The sequence below is a fragment of the Cryptomeria japonica genome, chromosome 3, assembly GCF_030272615.1.
Source record: "Cryptomeria japonica chromosome 3, Sugi_1.0, whole genome shotgun sequence".
NCBI lineage: Eukaryota > Viridiplantae > Streptophyta > Pinopsida > Cupressales > Cupressaceae > Cryptomeria > Cryptomeria japonica.
In genome coordinates, this window is record NC_081407.1 from 716608852 (window position 1) to 716632478 (window position 23627).

The 23627-nt window shown below is 37.0% G+C and overlaps 1 protein-coding gene across 1 annotated transcript in view; it reads right to left on the bottom strand.

Annotated features, from left to right (window-relative positions):
• The window catches only part of LOC131027418 (uncharacterized), an 80937-nt gene that overhangs the window by 32117 nt on the left and 25193 nt on the right, over positions 1–23627 (bottom strand). Inside the window, exons 5-6 of the mRNA XM_057957474.2 lie at positions 10047–10094; positions 9867–9943 (exon numbers count right to left, since the gene is read on the bottom strand). Of these exons, the coding sequence (XP_057813457.2) occupies positions 9867–9943; positions 10047–10094 (125 nt within the window). The remainder of the gene's footprint in view (positions 1–9866; positions 9944–10046; positions 10095–23627) is intronic.

Consider the following 23627-nt stretch of genomic DNA (forward strand, 5'->3'; position numbering starts at 1 on the left):
GCAAACAACTCAAGTACTCAAGTACATTGGTTGTTCTTGTATTTAAACTTAGTTGTAGGCAACAAAAACTATACCTTTCATTGGTGCCTTCAATCTGATGTCACGGGCTGGGCTAAACCATTGATTCATTTTCTTTTTTAGGATCACAAAGATTGTGCACTTCCAAGGTTGATTTAGCAATAGTTGTGCAAGAAGAAATACATAGGGATCCAGCGAACCACAAATCAGACCACATCATCTTTGGCGAGTGGATAAGATCCTTGCAGCTCCCAATATACGAGGTCTCACTCCTACATGCTACACAAGGATCCGCTAAAATGCAGCAAGCTGTACTATTTGTATGTAAGCGTTGAACCAATGAGTCACTCATTTGTGCAAGCAAATCCCAAATTGCCATTCATGAGATCAAGCGCCATTCAATGGTTACGAGCATGCATTCCTAATTGTTGGAGGCATAAGTCTTCAGCATGAGATTTCTTCACAGTTGGACATAAGACTTGAGAACAAATCTGGATAGTGTTGTGACCATTTCACACATCGCCCCATTAAAATGGGGACCCCTCTTTTTGCTCGTTTTGCTCGCCTTTCTCTTCGTTTTTTAGGGTTTTGGTTTAGTGTGTCAGTTGTCTGGATTAGGGTCAAGCCTTAGGGTTCCCGTTTTGACGTTTTCAGGCCAGAGTCCAGTCCAATTTTGAATTTGAGAGCTTCCTCCCGAGGGATGCAATTTTGGAAATAAAGTGAATTCGCCAGAGGCTAAGTGAGTTGGTCTAGTTTCAGTCGGAATTTTGAATGCAAAGTCCAAAATTTGTCTAAGTGTGAGTGATGAGATTTTTTATTTCTTGAATGATTTTGACCGAATTTTGGAATTTTGATGATTGATTCTGGGTATTGGAAATGACTTGTTTTTACCTTGTGAAGTGACTAAATCCTTGAAATCATGATATTTTGGCCTGTAGAAGCAAAATCGCTCCTGTCCCTCAGTGGAGGACCGGAGCTCAAAATCAAACATTGCCTTGTCCTTGCAGGATTTGAACAATTTGACGATTTGAGGAGATCAAAGGAGATATGTTTCATCAGTTGAATATAATTTGGAAGTGCCTTCGTGAAGAAAATTGGACCTAGAAGCTAAATCACTCCTGTCCTTCAGTCAGGGACCAGGGCGAAATTCAGTGGTAGCTCCTGTCCCTCTCCCAGGGACCAGAGCGATTTTCCTTGAAGGCAAAAGTTGAGCAAAGAGCAAGCAAGTTTTAAGTTTGAGGTAAGCAAAGAAGGTGTAATGAACCTGTTGAAGACGAATTGAAGATTACAAGACATCAAAGTGAACCCCATATTGGCCTGGGCGCTCCTGTCCCTCAGCCAGGGACCAGAGCGATTTTTGCCTTAGACCAATTTCTCACCAAGTTAGAACAAACTCCAGGCCAAGGATGAATGAAAGGGGGTACAACGAGTCTATTGAAGATAATTTTTGAAGTTAGCAAAGTGTGATGGAGCCTACAAGTGCAAATTCGCTCCTGTCCCTCAGCCAGGGACCAGGGCGAAATAGTGGTTATGATGCCTTCCTCCCAAGTTTAAATCACTCCAAGTCAAAAGTACAAAGTGGCAATGACGTTTGAGGTGTCGACGAAGAACGAAGTTGCAAGGACCACCAAGGATGAAGGATTTACACTCAAATACCCAAATTCGCTCCTGTCCCTCTCCAAGGGACCAGAGCGAAATGTTCAAATGTGTCCAAATTCATGTTAATTAATCACATTTCAAGTGTTTGAAAGGAAGTAAGGAACATCATTTTGCGCCTTGAAGACAATTGCAAGTCAATATGATGAAGATTTTGCACTAAATGCCCTAGTTCGCTCCTGTCCCTCAGTCAGGGACCAGAGCGAAATTTCTATGGAGGCTTAAGTTTTGGATGTTGATCACGTTTCGAGTGCTCAATAAGGATCAAAGGACCTCATTCTACGTTGTGAAGGTGATTGCAAATTGATGGAAACAAAGATGAGCCCAGGATACCAAGAATCGCTCCTGTCCTTCAGGCAAGGACCAGGGCGATATTCATTGTACTAGCCAGTTCTTTCAAAAATCACGCTAAGTAAAGGACGTACAAAGTTGCACAAAGTCTAAGGTGTCTTAAGAAGATGATATGCGAGGGAGTTGAACGTCAAAAAGTGAGCAACTAGAACAAGGAGACAAAATCGCTCCTGTCCTTCAGTCAGGGACCGGGGCGATTTTCATTAAATCACTCATTATCCTTCAAAAATCATGTCAAAGCAAGATTATATAAAGTTGAAAGCGTCATTTGGAAGGCGATGAACAAGAAGCAAAGGTTACAAAATAGAAAATTTAGGCTAGAACACAAGGTTCGCTCCTGTCCCTCACCAAGGGACCAGGGCGAAAACCATTTAAGCATCAAAATGCCTTGTTAAGGACGAATAAAGTAAGCGTGGAACCAAGGGATAACGTCATTGCTTGCCACATGATGAAGATCGGTAATCGAAGAAGTTAGGATCAAGGAGAAAACACAAGGTTCGCTCCTGTCCCTCTCCCAGGGACCAGAGCGATATGGTTTGTATCTTTCCACCTCTCCAAATTTTGGCGCTAAAACATTTTTTTTTGAATTTTATTAAATGCTAAAAATCGATAAATTCAATTAAAAGTTAGCATTTAAAATTTGCGCGTGAACATTTAATTAATTATTTCTTGCCTTTAAAAAATCGAAAAATTAATTGCAAAGGCATTAAATGAATTAATTATTATTTTAAATAAAAATTAAATTGGGGCGCTTGGGTTTCATTTGCTTTATTTTACAAAGTCGGCCCTTGGTTTTTATTTAAAAATTGTTTAAATTACTTTATTTTTTACAAAGTCGGCCTATGGGGATTAATCACAGAAGCGCCTATAAAGGAAGGTGTTTATTTCATTTTCAAATCATCATTTAAACCTTCCTTCACATGCGATTTGGAGAAGACAAAGGGGTGTGCGAATTTAGCAAAGGAAGAAGTGCAAAATCTCATCCAAGTAGGAGTGCGAGTTTTGATTCAAGAGGGAGAGCGAATTTTGTTGAAGGCTAGAGGTGGAGCGAATTTTCCTCAAGGCGTTGAAGGCTAGAGGTGGTGAAGTTGATAGAAGAAGCACATTTTGAAGACTTCGATCCACATTTTGCCTAAGCAAACTTGCTTAATTTTGCATCATTTTTTAGATTTAATTCCCAAGTGGAGGTATGGCGTAATCACCTTGGCACCATTTTTGAAGATTTAAATTTTGCTTTGAAAATCCTAAATTAGGAAATGATAACTCAAGATTTATCATGAGGTTTCCTAAATTAAAATCTTGAATCTTCCTTTTAAAGTTTAATTTTTAGATTTCAAGATATATTACTAATTTGGAAATGTTGTGTAGGCATCAAATGGAGATCCCGGAGTTGGAAAATCAAGCAAGATCAAGGACGGTCTAGGACGATCAAGCAAGGACAAGGGCGACCTCCTCCAGTCTGGCATCGACAAGGACGGCCTTCTTTGGACTAACGTCATCAAGGGCGACCTCTTCCAATCCAGCATTCCAAGGCAAGGTACAACAATCATCCTGCACATCAAGGACACAAGAAGTTAGAACAAGGGTTCGTTGAAGAAGGAGATAGTTCCAGATGAATTAATTAAAGCTAGCTTCTCAACAACATTAAGTTGAATATCTACCAAATTACAAGTGTCAGACAGGGTGGCATCCCAGTCATCGCTCATCCAGTCAGTGTGGTCCACCTCAGCATTTCCAGATTCAATGTACCTAACTCATGGAAGGTGGCACAAACTCCGATGTACCTACCCCGGCTATCCATTGGTCGATTTTTCCAGAGAGGACATGTGTCCAAGCAATGCAATTTTATCATTGGTCAAGCATTAAATGTTATGTAATGGTTGTAACAAACCCTAATTAGGGTTTTCATTGTAAAATCTTGGCCATTGATCTCGAATTTATCTAAGCCATCGAATTGTATTGAGGGCACTATATAAGCCCCTGGCATTTCATTTTGTAAAGGTATTAGCAATTAGCAATAGTTAGAATAGTTAGGAATAGTTGGAAGCAGTTAGAAGATAGAGAGAGAATAGCAATTAGAGTAGAGTAGAGAGAGAAGGCAAAGATTGTTGCCAAGGTGTTGTTGTAAAAGACTTGTAACTTCATTGAAGAAATGGTGAAATTTATGGGTCGATTCGACAATTTGCATGGTCTTTATACTTTTCATGTTTGATTTTATGATTAGATGAGTGGAAGAAATGTGCTTGATTGATGGTGAAATTCGTATATCCATACTACTAGCAGTTTGTTGATTGCAGACTTGCCTTGCGTAGTCAACTGGAATCATTCAGCTTAAGCCTAACTTCAATTGTCGCTTCTTCATTGATATGCATCAACCTGATGGTGTCTATGCCTGCAGTGATGATTTGAACATCATAAAGCTTTCCTTCGAAGATCGCACTAACCTTGTGGAGATGTTCCTATGATGTCAAAACAAGACTTAGTTAGAATTTCATCAAAGATCATTCATTGCTCTTACATTCTTAGTGTTAAGATTAGATCCTCTCCTCGCCCTCGTCTTTTTTCCTTTTTTCAAATCTAAGCTAGTGAAAATCTTGTGTTCCAACAATATTCAAAGCAAATCAGAAGTTCAGGCATCAAATGTAAGTCCCCTTGTGATTCCAGCAAATCACATCATACCACAAAGAGCTTATCCACACGTAGAGACCCTACATAAAAGAACATTGGAGTCACCCTGATTGATCCTTTTTGCGACATCTTCAGCAATCAGAGACTTTATTCAAGAGAGGATAAGGTACCCTTGGGTATTTTATTCTGTGTATGATTGTGTACAAAATACACGTCAACAGATAGCCATTTAGTGGCGAAGTTCTTCAAGTGGTAAAATTCTTCAAGTGTCTTAGACACCTAATTGCTGGTAATGGTGATCTGCAAGGTTGTGTGCAACCAAGGCTAAGTTATCTCTGAACTAAGGCGAGCATACACCCACACGGACCTCAGATCTCCCCTATAAGTGTAGGAGGAGTAAATCCTGAGCATGAGATTTCTTAACAATTGGACACAAGACTTGAGAACAAATCTGGATAGCCCTAGAGTGGCAAAATGCATTGAGTGTCATAGATACCTAATCATTGGTAATTACGATCTGCAAGGTTGTGTGCAGCCAACACAAAGTTATCTCTGAGGGCAAGCATACACTCACACGAACCCAAATCTGCCCTATAGGTCAACACAGAGAAAATCACAACCACAAGACAAATTCAAGGTGTAGAGTGAGTCAATCATCACTCGATCCACTCCCAGATTCAGTCCAAACTAACACAAGTAGCCAGAAAGATCTTGAATGTAAAACTAATATATTCTAAAAGTTCAATTGCTTTATGTGTGAGACAGTTATTAAAAAATAAACTTAGATCTGGAAAAGTGGATTGTCCTAGGTGCATCTCATGACTGTATTTAGTCTGGAATCTCAATTGATTGTTGTGTAGTGAATCTTGGTTGTGAAATTGAGTATTCAATTGTTTACAAGTAACATACAGTACGCATTTGAAATCAGATCTCCCCTATTGTTTTTTTAGTTCTCTTGGTACTATATTGCATTTTTGTTAGCATAAGGCAGCAGTTTTCAATGACTAAGCATTTAGGCTTTCAGTGAAAAAAACATCAGTTTTCAGTCATAAATGGGTGCAAATTTTCTATCAAAATTTAGGGTCAATGAATTTTCGAAGAGTAAAATCAGTGACGAGAGGCACCTTTCTGATCAAAATGCAACACCATTTCCTCCACGGTAGAATCTCCTTCCAAACTAGTGTCTCAATTTCCTCAAATCAAGATTTGAGACACATCAATACCCAAGAAATCAAGTAGGAAGAACACTTTCAGACAGGGAATAAACTAGGAAGAAGACTTCGGAACAGTGGTCATATTGAAGCAGCCTCCTTTTCGCTCTCAATAAAAAGTTTGGAACTTCTTGTCACTTCTGTCAAACACTAGAATCCTAAGACAAAGGAGATAGGTTCGTTGAATGCACAGCTCTTTGTAAGGTCAGGGGCAGCAGCATATTTTCTATGTTTTTGTCATTTGTCATTGAAACTTGCAGCCTTTGAGCATTTTGTTTTATTTTTTTTATTTTATATATATACATCATATGCACATTGACAAAGAATTTGGAAATCAATTGAATTCTGTTAATTTATTCCACTCTCATGTGAACTCTCAATTCAACTTTAATGTTATGTAATAAGAATCTATAATGTACTTGATGAATGCATAACATTGAATCATACTCACAAAGCTCATAGAGTACTCCCAAGCCAAAAACCTTAGTGAGTTACTTGCCTAAAAACTCACCAACTCTTTTTTGAAAAACTCGCAATAATTGTTCATAAAAATTCATCAATAAATCAAAGTCGCGATTTTTTATGAAAAGCTTGGCTAGATTGAGTAGAAATGTTTTTTTCTCACATACTATTCAAAGAGTTTTTGTGCTTTTTGCATTTCAGGCATGCAACTAGAAACAATAGTTCACTGTATAGGGCACACAATTGGCAATGCGAATACATAGGTTTTCATTATTTTATTTTTTTTGCCTTTCCTTGCAAATATATTGAGCTGAGGGGAGTCCCTCCAGGCTTGAAATTAAAAAAATTCAAACGACTTGCAAGTTTAAATGACCTACAAATTTACATGATTTTTTGTAATTTTGTTCATAATACATATTGCAAGTTTAAATGACCTATAGGATGTACTTTTATTTTTCACAGTTTCATATCTTTTGATTTCTTTCTATGCTTAATTCTGAAAGTGTTGATTTTCATAGTTACAATTCATGCTTGCAAGTCTTTTGAAATTATAACTGTGAAAATTATAATTACAAAAACCCATGCTTGCAAATTGTTTAAACTTGCAATATGAATAAAATTTCAATTAAAAAACCCGCGGACTTGAATTTTCACAATTACAGCTATGAAAATTCAAGCCTACGAGTCATTTAAACTTGCAAGAAGAACAAAATTTTGAAAATTCATATAATTTCCAAATCTAATATTGTATTGATCTCTAAAAAACTTTTATGCAACAATTTTTTTTTCTATTGTGTCCCTTTTGCCAAGTTTCATTTTTTTTTCTCTAAAAGGAATATGGCTTCTAAAAATAGAACCGATGGCAAACCTAAGGATCCTTGCTGGAAACATGGGACACTTTAAGTCTAGTGCAAGGAGAGGTTACCGTTATTTATATCCACTGTACTAAGACTAAGAGTATGACTTGAAGCATAAATTGACACAAATATCACCTTGCATAGATCCCAATTGACTCAAATATCACCTTGCACAAATCCCTTGCCCAGATGTTATGCTATGTATAATATTTACACTGAAGGTTGAAAAAGTAAAAGCACTCGTTGCAGCATTTAATCAAAGGAAAGAAAACAAAAAGCAAACAGAGGCAATGACAGCCCCAAAACTAAATTTTAGTTCTATAGGGTGATAAGGAGATATGGGGAGCTCTTCTTCCATTGGGCCAAAATATGAGGACTAGGCAACAAGGGAAGCCACATTTCTAGCTTTTTGGTTCCTCAAACACTCCTAGTCCACACCCTTCATTAGAAGGTACTGCATGGAATACAGAATTGCAACATTAGGTGAAGTTGGCATGTGCAAGATTTCAATACTACTACAATATTATATTAAATGTTTCTTCAAGTCCTTATTGGGAGCAATTGGTCTATGCATTGATCATGGGAGGTAAAATGTTCAAGACCTCAAGTAGCCATGAGTTGAGTGGACCATTATTGCAAAATCAAGTCCTCAAAACAAACCTACTAATAAAAAGACAAGCAAAATTGGAAAAATAAAGGTTGCGTCATTTTATTCGACAAGTGGATGGATGGTAGGATTAGGAGACTCGTCAACTTTTTAGTGTCTTCAAGGGGGCAACTAATCTTTTTTAATTCAATTAATGCTTCCAATGAGATGAAAAATGTAAAGACCATGTGTGACATGTTGGATGAGATGGTGATGAAAATGGAAGTATAAACTGTCATTCAAATAGACCAACAATATAGCTGTATATGTGGTGGACAATAGACTTCTACAGGCAAGGCACCCAAAGCAGAGAGGAACGTGAAGATCATATTTTATGATAGATTTTGCCAAAGTCATGGAGGAGACCATCAATGTAAGTTTTTAAACTCCAATTTTTTTATTTTTTTTTTAATTTCTAATGATATAATTTGTTGATTTTATAAAATTTTAACATTTAGTCATCAAATCTATTGGGTTAGGGTTTTACGATCGATGCATGGGAATAAAAACCACATGGGGTATCTTTACAAGGCCATGGATAAAGTCAAAAAGGCAATTCAACATTTGTATGGGTAAAATAAGGCCAAATATAAACTTATGTCGCACATTATTGATCAAAGGTGGCACCAACAACTCCAACGTATTCATGTTGTTGTTTTAACTCCAAGTCTCTTTATCTCCCTGTCTTTCAAAGCAAATGCAAAGCTTATGCTTGCCCTCAACACATGTATTGATAATCGGTTGCTTATAAGAATCTTCGAGACCTCTTATTTGATGACACAAAATTATAAGAATATGGAGGTGGCATTATTTTCGTTGAGTCACTCTGCAACCAAGTTAAATATATATACATTTTTAATTTACGATTTAGTTTAACTTTTAAGTTTGCTAAAATCCTTACAAAGTTATAAATGTTATCCTTGTAAATTTGTAGTGGGAAGATTATGTTGCAAATACACCTAATCTTCAAAAGCTTGCCATCTACATTTTATCTGATCCTTATAGTGTTTTTGTTGTGAGTGCAACTAGAGTATTTTTGAGGCAATTCACGTAAAGAAGCATAATAGGTTGACTCAAAAGTCCTTCAATGACCTTATCTCTATGCGGTACAACCTTTGGTTGCATGAAAAGAAGGTGCAAGTGCAGGATATACATAATGCACTTGACCTTGATGGCATTGATCCTTGTTCAAAATAGACTACTAAGCCTGAGAATGTTGATGTAGATCCATTGTTAACACATGATGAGTTAGCTAATTTGGAGAGGGAAATAGGCAAATGGGAAGCAAATATGGTAGCATAAGAGGCAAAAGATGAGGTTGGTGAACCACCAAGGGTAAGTTCCTTGCATAGATAACGTAATCTCATCACTATGGATGAGGCAGCTATTAAGGATATTGCAGCTATACCATCCACTTCCGCAACACCCACACAACGGCAACAAACTTTTTTGATCTTTAGCCGTAGAGGAAACTTATGATTTATATTTTTTATTGATATTGAAATTTGAAGTTAATATGTATTCAGAGGTTGAACATATTTTTTGGTCTAAGATATGCCTTAAACTCTAATTTTGATTTATATATGATTGAAATTAGTAATATTTTCCATAAATTCAGAAATGTGTGTTTTTTAGAAATCATATATTTTCAAATGTTCGATAAATTTGCTCAATTTTTCCCAAAGTTTTAGCCAAGCACCAAGTTTATAAAAATTTGGGATCTGCTGAGTAGTTGCCACCCCCTATCATCCCTGTCCCAAGAACTTGGTGTAACATAGAACAGAATTTAAACACACTGAAATGTTATGAGCTAGCATGTTATAGGAAATAAAGAGGCACCATTTTGCATATGATTTGTTTTGTAATTGTTCCCCAAAAGAATAAATCCTTCGGCATATAAACATGCCAGAAGGCAAGAACATTCCATCTTCAAAGTATCCTAGCAACAGTGTAATCTTCCCTATTAATAGGATGACTTTTAGGTGAAAAAATTGCAAATAATATAACTAAAAACAACGATGTGCCTTACAGACAAACCTGATCATTAATGGTTCATATGCAGTAATTAGTACATCGGTGCCAACATCCTTTAGGCGCAAGTTTGCAACATAAACCTGAACAAAGTTGAAACATTAAGAAACTGAGGATATCATACAAGTATATTACACTGAAATTTAATCTTCCAAAAAGACACATTACAGAGGAAAAGCATCATACCCTTACTATATTGCGTGCCTCCCTCCCTTGCCTACCCTTTGAAATTCCCTGCATTTGATTTGATATAGTTAGAATAAATCACAAACCTTAAAAGAGATTGATTGTAATGTCCCCTTGCTGAAATAAAATTTAATAGTAATAAAATTAAAATATAAAAAAATAAATATAATATAATTACAAGTTAATTAAGTTTAATGAAATGTCAAGAGGCGTGCCATGAAGATTTGTGACTCCCTCAAACATGAGATATAAAAGGGAGAAAAATCCATTTGAAAGAGGATATGGGGGAAGGAAAAAAAAGAATGGAGCATAGGAATTAAGGAAGGATAAATTAAAGAAGGGGGAATGGGAAGGAAATAAGGAAGTGATTCTCTCAAAGGGCAGAAATGATGAAAGGTTGTGATTCTTTCAAAAGGTGATAATTATGAAAGGTTGTGTCTCCCTCGAAGGGCAGAAATGATGAAGGGTTATAACTCTTTCAAAAGGTGATAATTATCAAAGGTTGTGACTCTCTCAAAGGGCAGAAATGATGAAGGGTTTTGTCTCTTTCCATGGGTGATAACTGTGAAAGGTTGTAACCATTGCAAAGGGCAGACATGATGAAGAGGTGTGACTCTCTCTCACATTGGAAAATATAAAGGGGAGAAGGTTTCATTTGAGGAGGACATCGAAGGGAGATCCACTTGGGGAATAATTTATTATTCTCAAAGGCAACAATGAAAAGTGGTGACTCAATTCCTATAAAAGGTGGTGACCCTTTCACCAATAAAGTATAAAGGAGAATTCAGTCCAAGCATTGAAGGATCACTTATCAATCATCACTCATGAATCCATCAAGACATTCTTCATTCATCCATCAATCATTAATCCCTCAAAAAATCAATCAATCAGCAAGATCAAGCAAACAATCATCAAATCCACATCAATTATCAATTCATTTTGGGATCAAGAAAATAAACGATTCAGCAATCAAGCATCACTCCATCAAATCAACAATTATTCAATCATCATCCACCAAAATATCAAACTAGCATTCATTATATCGTCACTTATCAAAATCAACAATTACTTAATAATCACTCACCAATACCTCATATCATCAAATCAAAGTAATGAATTCGATCAATCAATAATCATTAAAGAGATCAGATCATATATACAAATTTATCTATCCTTGCCCTACAAGCAATCATATGTGGAATTCGAGGAAATATGTTAGGGAGAGGCAGCAGATTGGATCCCACAATTTAAGCACACCACCCCTTGTTGGATGGACGGGAGTTCCTACCACTTGTGGGCCAAGGGGTTGAATTGTCTTGGTTGGACATTCCCCATTCTTGGGCTTAGTTGTGATGAACAATCTTCAGGCATCCTATCATGCTTTTCCTTCCAATCCCTACTATAGTTGGGTTTCGAAGTGAAAATATAGAACAAAAGCAATCATGTATGGGTTAGAAAGGAGACACATTAGGAAGAGGCAACAGACTAGTTCCCACAATGTAAGTACACCACCCCATGTTGAATGGACCAAAGTTCCTACCACTTGTGGCCCAAGAGGTCAAATTGTCTTGGTTGGATATTCCGTGCTCTTGGGCCTAGTTGTGATAAACAGTCTTCGGGCGTCCTATCATGCTTTCCCTTCCAATCACTACTATGCTTGATTGTAAGGGATTGTAGAATGAATTCAAATAGGAGACATTTGCTATCATCGTTGAATGCAAATTGCTTATTTACTTTAGAAGTTCAATAGTTACTCGTGATTTAATTATAACATATTATTTGTGAACAAATTATGTTGTTGGAGTAGTTACTTTGGGTAAAAATCAGGTATACCTCAATAAGGGACATTACACTGATAAACAACAAATTAACAATATCCTTTCCTATTGCCTATATTGTTCAAAATTTTCTTAGAGATAAGGCATCAACATGAACCGTCAAGTGCGGGATACCACACATGGAAATGAAGTGCTCAAAATAATAGTTTATTCCCACAAAGCAGGCTAACAGAATTTTAAATACAATATCCTGTAGTGTTGGGACATGGACCCGCTAGGACTCGAACCTAGGACCTTCCATACGCTGCTGGAGTGCTCTACCACTGAGCTACTGGCCCCTCTTGGACCAGTCCATCATCGGTCCGGGTGTGGCTTATTACCAACACCAACACCCCCCCTTAAGTCACACCTCTCGTGTACTTGGGGCTCCTAGCCTGGACCTGGCTCTGATATAAGTTTAGGCATGGCTTTAATGGCATCACAAGCTATACCACGATATTTGCATATGAAAATGTCGATCTATGATTATGAGTACTATATGCCTAATGTGTCTTCAATTTGATTGCTCCATTATATATGTATGTTTTGTATGAATGTATAGGAGTTGAGAAAATACAACACCACAAGAGCCCAAATAATCTCTGCAAGCTGAAAAACCTGTTACAAGGAGAAGCAATGAAGCAAATCACAGAAGGAAAGAATACACAGGAAAAATATGCTCCAAAAGATGAGAGCTCAATAATCTCCAAAATATATTGTCAATAATAATCCTTCTTCATACAATGAAAAGAAAGAACTCAACCTTTAATAGGTCAAAAAACCCTAAAAGGGAAAACTTAGGTTTGCACATAATAATTAATTATATGCACCTAAAGTTAGCTTAAGTGTAAAAGAGATAAAGAGAACTTAAATAATTAAACAAATAATGTTTAATTAATCAAGTAAATACCCGAATACTCTAACAGAATGCTTATGGGATTGCTTAATGTTGTCATGTTTCCGGTATAATTACATCATGCACCTTTCTAATGCATGCTCCTTGTATTCCTTCATGTCTAATTACATCATGCACCTTTCTAATGTATGCTCATAGATTGCTTCATGTCTAATATGTTTTTCAGCATGTATGCCTTGTGTCTTTATGTATGTCTTATGACTAATGTGTCTTTAGCATGTCCATTACATAAGTGTGTTTCTCATGTATGCTTGTGTACTACTTCATTGTTTACATGTATGATATGTGGATGACTCATTCCTTATGCATATTCATGTCTATACTTCATGTGTATTTGTTATCCATGCTTCATAAACGACATGTTGGTTTTTTGCCTAATATGTTTTCCACGTGTGTTTTTCTCAAGTATGACTTGGTCTTAAATGTACTAATGTGCATGATTCATGCCTTACATGTATTCCTCTGTATACTTCATGATTCATGACTTTTCGTGTATTCATATGTATTATTCATGCTTTATGTAGCTGCTTCCTGCCTTATGTGCCTTTCCCTTACACCAATACTGTATGCAGTGCAGAGACAGTTTGAGAGGTCATAGTGGCAAATTGGACAAGGAAACAATGATCTTCAATGGAGAAGAATCACTTGGTTCATCCATAAGTGAGATTTGTAAAAATCTCTATGAAGAATTTAATAAGCATGCTACAAGAGATAAAAAGGTACTTGTATCAAGTGAAGATTTGCCACCAAGGTATGACCATAATTCTGAAGTTCATAACAGCAATAACATAACTTCTCTTCCTCAAGGTATGGCAACCTTTGGTCAAGAAAAGAATAATGATTTGCATTCTACATTTGAGGGTACACATGGTACAAGCATGGGTTATGATAACGTGAATGATACAACCCAGCGTAAATCAGATTTTGTGTACTTTGGGGCAGCAAAAATAGAGCGTTGTCAAAGGCTGAATGAAGATTGGTTACAAAGAGCTACCCAAGCAAAAATGCTTGCTGCCCAAGCAAGACAACACCTCCAAAGATTCAAAGAACGCTACAATCAGCTAAATGATGCAAGGAAACAAAGGGAATCATCCATTAGATCTTTATTTCTTCCAAGGGAAGAAGAGGATAGCGAAGATATATCAAAGAGGTATGAGCATAAGTTTGATTTTCTGAGTTTCATCAGCAATTCTCTTTCATCTAATGAGTCAAATTTGAAACCCTGCATTGAGAACATTCAAGTAGGGACAGCTAGATGTGAAGTTGATGAGTTATTGGGTGGCATTCATAGTGGACCAGCCACTAAAGGTTTGTCCATGTTGCAAAATGAAAACATCTCCCATTCGTCAATGGACTTGTCACCTCTTTCATATGATAGGGAAGCGATATACTTATTGATTGGAGATTCAGTCTTCTTAGATATTGCATTGGGCTATGAAGATCAGTATGTAAGGGGCTTCTTTTGGTGTATGGCTAAACAAAATATTTGCTTGGCATCCTCTAATGAAGAGATACTAACTTGTGGAGGAATTGGGCAAGTTGCAGCCGCTGAACAGAGGTTTTTGAGAGGTTTTCATCACACTTTACTAATTGGAAATTGGCTCATTGATGTGTTCATAACATCATTGATGATTGGTGGTACTTGTGGCTTCAATTGGAGTGAAGTTCTCAGCTGGTTAGGTGATGTCCAGATTCACAGCAGCAGCATAATTAGTATTGACACGATGGATCGATGTGACAACATAGAGATTTGGGATCCTGGGTGTGGTGCATTTCTTGGTGCATTCCTTCGATGGATCCATGATGAGTTGCTTCACTTGGGGTATACAAATGTTTATATCAGAGTAGTGCAGCGGTTTGGTGGAGCAACGTTTCTTATATTGGTATGGGATCCAGGAATTAGTTGTCATAGTGCAGGTGCAGATTGCTGGAGGACAAGCAATCCTCGGGAAGGGAGGACTGTAAAGTCCCCATTTTTCTTCTGATCACTCAGTTGCATAGTTTTGCCTGTTAGCCATCTCCGCAGGCAATTATAGAGGCTAGGGAATGATTGGCTTTACCAAGAGGAGTCTATACTTAATCACTTTTTGGCCTTGTGAGCTTAAGTTACATAGACTTTATAATAATTCATTATACAGTTACTTTTTCTATAATTAGAAAAATTATAAAGTAACTTTATCAAAAAGGAGATTAATAAAAGTTAATGATAAATTATAAAATGGCCCCTTAGCACATTTCCCTAGAAATCATAGCTTAAAGGTTATAACTTAATAATATGGCCACTTTTAACAAGGAATTAGATCCTCAATGGGTCAAACCACTTAGGGGAAGTTATTTTTTAATAAAAAGAAACATTTTAACATGTTTTTTTATGCCAAAAATACAACCCTAACCCAAAATTCGAATTAGGGTTTGAGGATTGTTTAAAAGACATTGGGGGCGGCATTTTATTCATTATTCATTGGATATTTGACAATTTCTTCCCTAGAGAGCTCTGTAGCAGCAAGCTTGATTGGAGTTTCAGTTTGAGAACGAAAACTCTCACCCTTATTTAGTGTGTGGATGAAAACCCATTCACCTTTGCATTGAAGGAATCCTCTTTCAGGTCATTTGGGGCCAATATCTGGAGGAAAATTCATACTTTCAAAAAAAATAAATCACCTAGAGCACATTTGAGCAGATTGGAACACATTGGGGAACATTTTCCAGCGGTTATTGTGCTTTTAATGCTGGCCATACCATTCCCAAGCTGGCCGTACCCTCTTTGCTTCTCCTGTGAAGCCAATAAAATAAATTGAGGATTTTGATTCAAAAATGTGTGTAAATTCATTGTTGGCGGCAAATAAAGACAGATCAATCGTTCTTTCAGGGAAATTTTAACACATTCGGGCTACATCAAGATTTTAGTGGTGAAAAAGGGTCAATTCTGGGGGTTTCTCTTGGAAAGAATTTGTAATAAGCACTTGATCTGCTATTTCTTCCTTAAATTGTTTTCGATAATTATATATAAGGAGAATAAAACATATTGGAACAATATGCAACACCTGGAGGCTCCTGTATTGCTTTGTGCATCACCTCCAGCATCAAAATAAGCTCATCCAAGCAAGGCGTTGGACTCCTAGTAGGCCAATTTTGGCATGTTGTAGTTGAATTTCGTTATTTATTGACATTTGTTAGTTGCTGTTAATAAATCAGTCAATCTGAAAATTGTTTCCAGTCAATTGTTTATGTTTTATCCCTTGTTATTCATTTGCATTGCCAAAATTCCTAAGGCATATATTTGCATTGCCAAAATTCCGAAGGCATATGTTACAAAAAAAACATAAAACTTCAAAAAACAAACACATAAAACCAAATTCCCTACCACTGGCCAAAGAAATCAGAATCAGAAAATTAAATCAGATTGCTTCAATTGCACTTTGCTGGCCAAGTTAATATCAGGAAAGCTGAGCATAACTTTGGTGCCAAACGAAGACTATCTGATGTGCAAAGTTAAATGTAATACCAGCTTTGAACTTGTACTGAGGTCAGAAGAAATTAATTAATTCTCTCTGTATTTCTGAAAGATAAATGTTATTCAAACATTGTCATATTCTGAATTCAATCAAAGAAATTGAATTATTTCTGTAATTGTTCCTTGCACTTGAATAGAAGTAATTGAATGCCTTGTTAGCTGAAAGCAAATTCATTATCATTTCCTATACAAACTATAACTATGCCAATCTGCTAGTAAACCGTATGAAGAAACGCAAACACTGTCAATCTCAGACCAGCAAATATCAGTGTATTTGCAATCTCTAATTGTATGAACAGCACATGGAAAATATAATACTTGCATATGGACTTACAAAAAGCCCTTCTATGAGCATAACTCTGCAAACAAATTATATACTTCTGGAAGTCAGCCAGCTGTTTTACTTAATGCCTCTAAACTGAACTTGAAAGAAGTACAAAAAAAATTGGTCTAGAACAGGGAGTGTTCTTACAAGTTCCCTTGAGGTTCACTTGATTAGGTTTGCTGACAATACTTGCAGTAGTCCTTAGCAAGGCAGGCAAACAAGAAAACAGGCTCCAAGTAGCAGCAGCAGCAGATCATTTTAACCATTCAAGAATAAATATCTGTTGGTGTTCAGCCAATACAATCAGCTCACAACCATGCCACTGCCACGAACCAACTCTTGCACAACATGGCGACCCAAAGGCAATTTCTTGGGCTTTCAGACTCCCGTGCAAATTCAAGGGCACAATGATGTGCAAAGCACTCACTAAAGGAGCTCAAATAGCCAGACATTTAAGGTGCTGATTCATTACAGAGAGCCAGACACGCAAATGTACCCCATCTCAAACTTGAGCCTCTTTGGGCTGTCTGCAAGGAAGTGTGTCGAAACTATTATTTTATCACCTTTATATTATCATAAATACTCTTATTATAATATAAAATATGATTTGTTTTGTATTTTATTTATATAATATATTTATTTTTATTACTAAACAATTTATTTAAATAATTAAGTGTTAATATAATATATTTAGTATAGATTGATTTTATTTATATGTATAGTTACTTATTTTTAGTATATTTATTATAATTGGTTTATATATTGTACGGCCAAACCCACCTATACCGCATCCCCCCAGGGGATTAAATCACCATACCAACAAACCTAAACCTCTAACCTGTATGCAACCCATAAACTTAGCTAGGTAAACTTGATCCCACCAACAGCTTTCACAAGTGTCCCAAAAAAGTATTGTGAGAAGAGTTCACAAATCTGCTGATCTTTTTGACAGTCTCTGAAGCTCACACATTGCTAGTTTCACCCACCTAGCATTGTTATTGATCCTCACACGAAAAAAATCAAAAAATTGCAATCCCTCATCATAAGGCTATCTCCTCCCTGCATTTCCTATCCACCATCATTATTTATAACAACATCAGCCCTTCAAATCAGTATCCCAATTCTTCATTGGTAATCTCCCTGGCCAAAATTAACAACACTCTGGGCATCTTTGTTCTTTAGATAGAGGGAAAAGGTGCAGATGCCCCTTTCTTACAGCAATTCATGTCAACATTTCCAGCTCACATTATTGGGCAGAAAGAAAACCAGATTCTCCAGTAAAATCACATGAGGCAACAAATGGAGATCTCAATCTTCTAAGATACAACTACCAGCACATCCTCAATAGGCAGGAAGCCATAACAGAGATTCATACTGAGGAGAATTATAAAAGAAAGTTTACTGAAACCTTCCAGCAAAAAGCCAAACAAGGTCCTACTAGAAGACAGCAAATGGCATACAATTGGACCCAAGCCCAAATGGCATCCCTCTAACAAGTCAATTACACACTTGAATCAGAAAATATATCACCATGAAAAAGAAAATACATCCATACCCTTCTTTCTGGGGAAGGCTCCTACTTGGCCTTAAGAGGTTCCGTGTGCCCTTTTGACATTCCTAAGTTGAATTAAAACCAAATATTTTGTTTCTTTGTCAAGTGTTCTGCTCACTAGACACTTTTATGGGTACTGCTTTCCTTTAGTCTATTGTTAAACTTTCTATTTGTTGCTGCTTGATAAAGTAGTTTTTTAATGATCACAGCACCTCCTTTTGGCCATTATGGCAAGTACAAGGTGCTGGTCTAAAGGAAAGTTTTATCCTTTATAAATATACGTACTTCTCTTTATCCAAAAAGGATTGTTATGGTGAATACATGATTCCTAAGTACAACTTGAGAGAACATTCAAAAATTCAGTTAGTTTCATAAAAAACAGAATGACATCAGATAAAAGATTGAAATTCAAAATTCAAAGCATTCACCAACCCTTATACCTGTCCCCCATGAATACCCAATAGTTACATACATTTCAACGATACCTAGCATGTGTCAAAACAGGCATGAAATTTGAAGAACTTGAAATGATACATAATAGCCACAGACGAGTATTTCAAGTCCAATGAAGAGTCACTCGACAAATGATCAAAAGATTTCATTGGAAAATGAAGAACAATGACAAATTCAACACTGAATTGTCAAACAACCAAGTACTAAGTCATAATGTTGACAGGTCATTACACTTGTAGAGGAGAAAAGTGCATACTTTCCCCACTCGTTCTACACTCACTTTCAGGCATTTCATAAATATGATGTTCTAATGCTCAATTTAACCTATTTTGTAAAGACCCTTATCAATTTTTGTTTTCCAAACTTCCACCATTACCCACTTTCACTGAATAGGTATTTAACAAATTATTTTTGCATGCATGTGAAAATAAGTATTTTCTGATTTGTAGATTAATGTGACTTGGTTTGCATAGGTTAATGTAACATTCACCACAACATTGGCATTCACAACAAGAAAGGAAATAACTGCGTTATTTGAAATATGTGAAACAACAGTATTTTTACTCAAAGAACTGCAATTATATGAGCAGATTTCATACATTAAAATGCATATAGAGCTCTGACCTCAAACCAGCAACATTGTATAAATGAAGTTGTGGGAAACAATAAATATTAGCAGCATTCAAACTCTTAGCATGATCAGCACCTGAAGCAAGGTCTGTGCCAGCATTATAAGACCAGAATCATCACACCAAGGGCCAAGAATGGCATTCAAGACCCCCACATCGCACTGCCAAGTATTCAATTCCCCTCCTAAACTCAATTGACCAACAGAAATGTGCTTAATTGCCCATAAACCTCAACACCTTACCACTGACTGATATGAGCGGACAGCAGTCAAATCACTGATGTGAGCAACAGTCAAATCTGTACACATCAAACAGCAAGCTTGAACTTCAACGAAGATGCCTCCAATACCCAGTAATGACCTTTGACACTTACACCCAAGTAATGTCTCATTACTCCACACCTCGCAGAGATAATGGCAGCTACCAACATCTGAAAGTACCCAACTTCATCGCCCAGCTTAGTATGACAATTGCATCCAAACAAGAAGTATCTTGCCAGCTATATGATGATATGGTGCTCAGAAATGCAAGTGATAATCACCCAGCCAGGTGGTAAAATTCACACGCCAGAAGGAACACTACAATATACCCATCAAATATGGTAATGTTTCCAATGTCCAACAGAATATGATGAATCGATCAGCTTAAACCCTCCAAATGCTTTTCATGAATGAATTTTTGAATGCTGAAATCTTCAACCAGCAGCTTGATATCTTACGCTAAGCTTAGGACAGCAATGGAGACCAGTAAAATACCCCTCTTGCCCAAAATTAGGCAAAGACTCAACTGCCCAGCCTTCTGTGTGATTGGTGGCTAGGTATAAAAGCCTCAATCTCCTCCACAAACCTAAAGTATCATGTCCCTATTAACTCTAATTCCGGGCAAGGCTTTGCAATACACTATCAATTTGTCTTGCCTGCAAGACTTCACAAATTTCACAATCATTTGATCCAAGTGTGAAACCTGTGAAGCTCCACCTGCAAATTCTTTCTGTGCATACTGAAATCCTGGATGGATTTCATTGTGTCGACTAGAGAGGATCTTTCACCACCGAATCCAATCTTTGTCTTAGGATTTTTGTTCCGGGTTGTCCTTGAACAATCATGTTTAATCTTCACAATTGTGGTTTACAGAGAAATATCAAATAACCAGAATGAATCAAATGAAACCCTTCAGCCCTTTTTATAATCCTCTTGGTAACTTTCTGGAAATTAAAATTTTAAATCGATTTATAATCAGATAAACACTTTTGCTCCAAAAAGTGACTTTATTTCATTAATTTAAGTCATCTTTTGATTTAAGCTTTTTTTACAATTAATTACTTCTTGCACAACCAGCTGAAAGTACAGAAAATGCAGAAATAGTTTCAAAGTGAAAATTTAAGTTGTGAATATACTGAGGAGCTCACAGAGTTCCAGCTTACTAAAAATACACTTTCCAAAAATAGCATTTTCCTACAAGATGTTCAGAATGCACCCAATATGTCGAAATTGCTCAATTAGCATCAACAAACTCAACAAAAACCCCAAAGCTCAACGCCAATAACTAAATTCAATTCTAACAACGTTAGCGCTCATCTTAAAAGCCAGCGCTAACTATGATGCTGGAGTGACCAAAAATGGGGACATTTACATATTTTGTGCACCGGGTGGCAAAATCTAGAAAATCCATCAGCCTTCAGCCTTAGCCTTCGTAACCCTAAAGATCCAGACCCATTCTGAGTTATCCATGTTCCTCCACCCTAGATTGGATTGCAAATGCATCACACCCACAATTCTTGTCCTCCTAATTCAAACATGTTTCCTGTTTACTCTGAACCAACTCGTTCACTTAAATGGATTGTTACCCATTTACTTGTGTGCCAAAATATTTGTATTGAGTGCCCTAGGACACTGGTTAGCCAAGGAGAGATTAGACATTGTATCAAGTAGCAGTGTTCAAGGATTGCATCAACCGTCAACAAATACTACTCCTAGGCATCAAACATCATGTTTCTTCTATGCCTTCAAATCCTGTGAAATAGGCACTAAGGGTTTGACTCGAAATTGAGGAAGTTTTGTGCTTCCACCCTCTTATAGCAAAACTAAAAAAGTGCCTATCAGTGACATTGCCAACTGGTTCCAACAGCAGATATAGAAGATAATGGACATTCCTTTCCAACCATTTTTTGAAAATCATTCTCATTTTTCTCAATGTACCAAGAAAAAAAATATAAAAGAGAAAATATAAAGAAAATCAAATATAACAAAGACAGCAACACATAAGAAGACCTTCAAAAAAATTAAAAAATTAGACCTAGAAAGGGATTGCATAAGATATAGACTGAGATCAAGTGCTATTTGGTAAATGAAACAATGTTTGCTCAAAAGAGGCACACAAGGAAGTAAACAACATAGCATGCAACAAAACAAGGCAATGTCCAACAACCATGGCTTATAATTTTGGAAAAAAAGACTTCCAAACAAGCAATGGTGTTCGCAGTCAGTACAATTATGATCAAATAGTCTTCAATAAGGTCCAAAAACAAATTTAAGGCTATCATTCAGTGAAGTGTGTGAAAGTACTTAAAAAAAATGTCAAGCCAATGTTTATCCACAATAACATCACCCTTTAAATAAGACCTAGAAAGGGATTGCATAAGATATAGACTGAGATCAAGTGCTATTCGGTAAATGAAACAATGTTTGCTCAAAAGAGGCACACAAGGAAGTAAACAACATAACATGCAACAAAATAAGGCAATGTCCAACAACCATGGCTTATAATTTTGGAAAAAAAGAATTCCAAACAAGCAATGGTGTTCGCAGTCAGTACAATTATATCAAATAGTCTTCAATAAGGTCCAAAAACAAATTTAAGGCTATCATTCAGTGAAGTGTGTGAAAGTACTTAAAAAAAATGTCAAGCCAATGTTTACCCACAATAACATCACCCTTTAACTTTGACTTGGGCACAAAAGATAGAACTCTTCACGCATACAGTAATAGTGTGGAGTTTCACTTTGTATTTAGATAAATACAAAGATTGTATGATGGCGGCGTTCGAAGGCAGCAGGAGCAACAGCGGCAGCAAGAGCAGGGATGTTGATATGCAAGGTTTGGGCGTTCAGCCCCCGAAGATTCCAAATCAAAACAAAGTCGCCCCAAAAATCGGTTCATGGAGCGATGAAGCAGATATTGCCTTTCCCATTGAAGCAGGTAGGTTTCAACCCTCTCAGAAACCGGCTAATTCTAGGAGAAAAGACATTTTCCATGGAGATAGAAATTCCAAACCGCGGATGAATTATGGAAATCCGTATTCGAGTGGCAACCAGTGCCCTATTGACCCGCTAAAATGGAAGGAAAATGGTTTCATCTGGAATAACAAAGGTTGGTTTCGCAAGGCCAAGTATCTTGCTTGCGAGTTTCCCCAAAACTAGCAACCATTGCCTGAATCTAGCATCCCTGGTGCGGCAATCGAGCGAGGCAATCCACATTCTGAACCCAATCTGGTCCCTCCGAAATCTCATGGTAATTTCCAAATGCGGAATGGGCGTTTCGGGCAAGAGAACTCTAGGGCAAACCATGCCAAGTTTTGGAGATCCAATTTTCATCCTAAAAATCGGAACCCTTGTTCAAATCGAGTGGGAAATACTGATTTCCGAGGACGGACCTTTCCCCCTCATCGTCCCCATCATCCTAAACCGGTAAGAAAAACTTCAAGATCTACTATCTTTTTGGATGAAAATAAAATTAATTCTGCTAGGTCGAATTTGCTTGAGTTTTGCTTTTTCATCAAGTAGGGAGGTGGAAAACGGATTAAGGGTAACTTTGAATCCTGGTGTAGAGCACAATGGGGAAAGGATATTAACATCAATATTCTCCCAAATGACTTCTATACGATCAAATTTATGAGTAATGAGGAGAAATGGCAAGCTAAAAACAAAGGCCCATATATCTTGGATGGTATTGAAGTTCACATCATTGAATGGCAGCCCAATTTCAATCCCCGGACTCATGTATTACCGGACAGTAAGGTATGGATAAGACTCTATAACTGTCCCTCAGATTACTGGCATATTGATGTCATTAAGGATATATACAAAGATCTTGGCACATTTGTATCGGTTGATGACATTTTGGAGGACAAAATATGGGGAAGCTTCCTCAGAATATACATTTGCACAGATCAAATCACCAAGATCCCCGAAGAAGTTAAAATAATTGGTGCAGGGAAGTTCTGGATCCAAAAGATTGATAGAGAAGATCAATTGCATATTTGCCCTAAATGCTTCTCCTTGGATCACACCGGCTTAGGTTGTGATGTTTCGGCTATGATACAGAAAAGTTATCATGTATGCAATTTCCTATTGAAGAAAATCTGCAACCGGAACCTC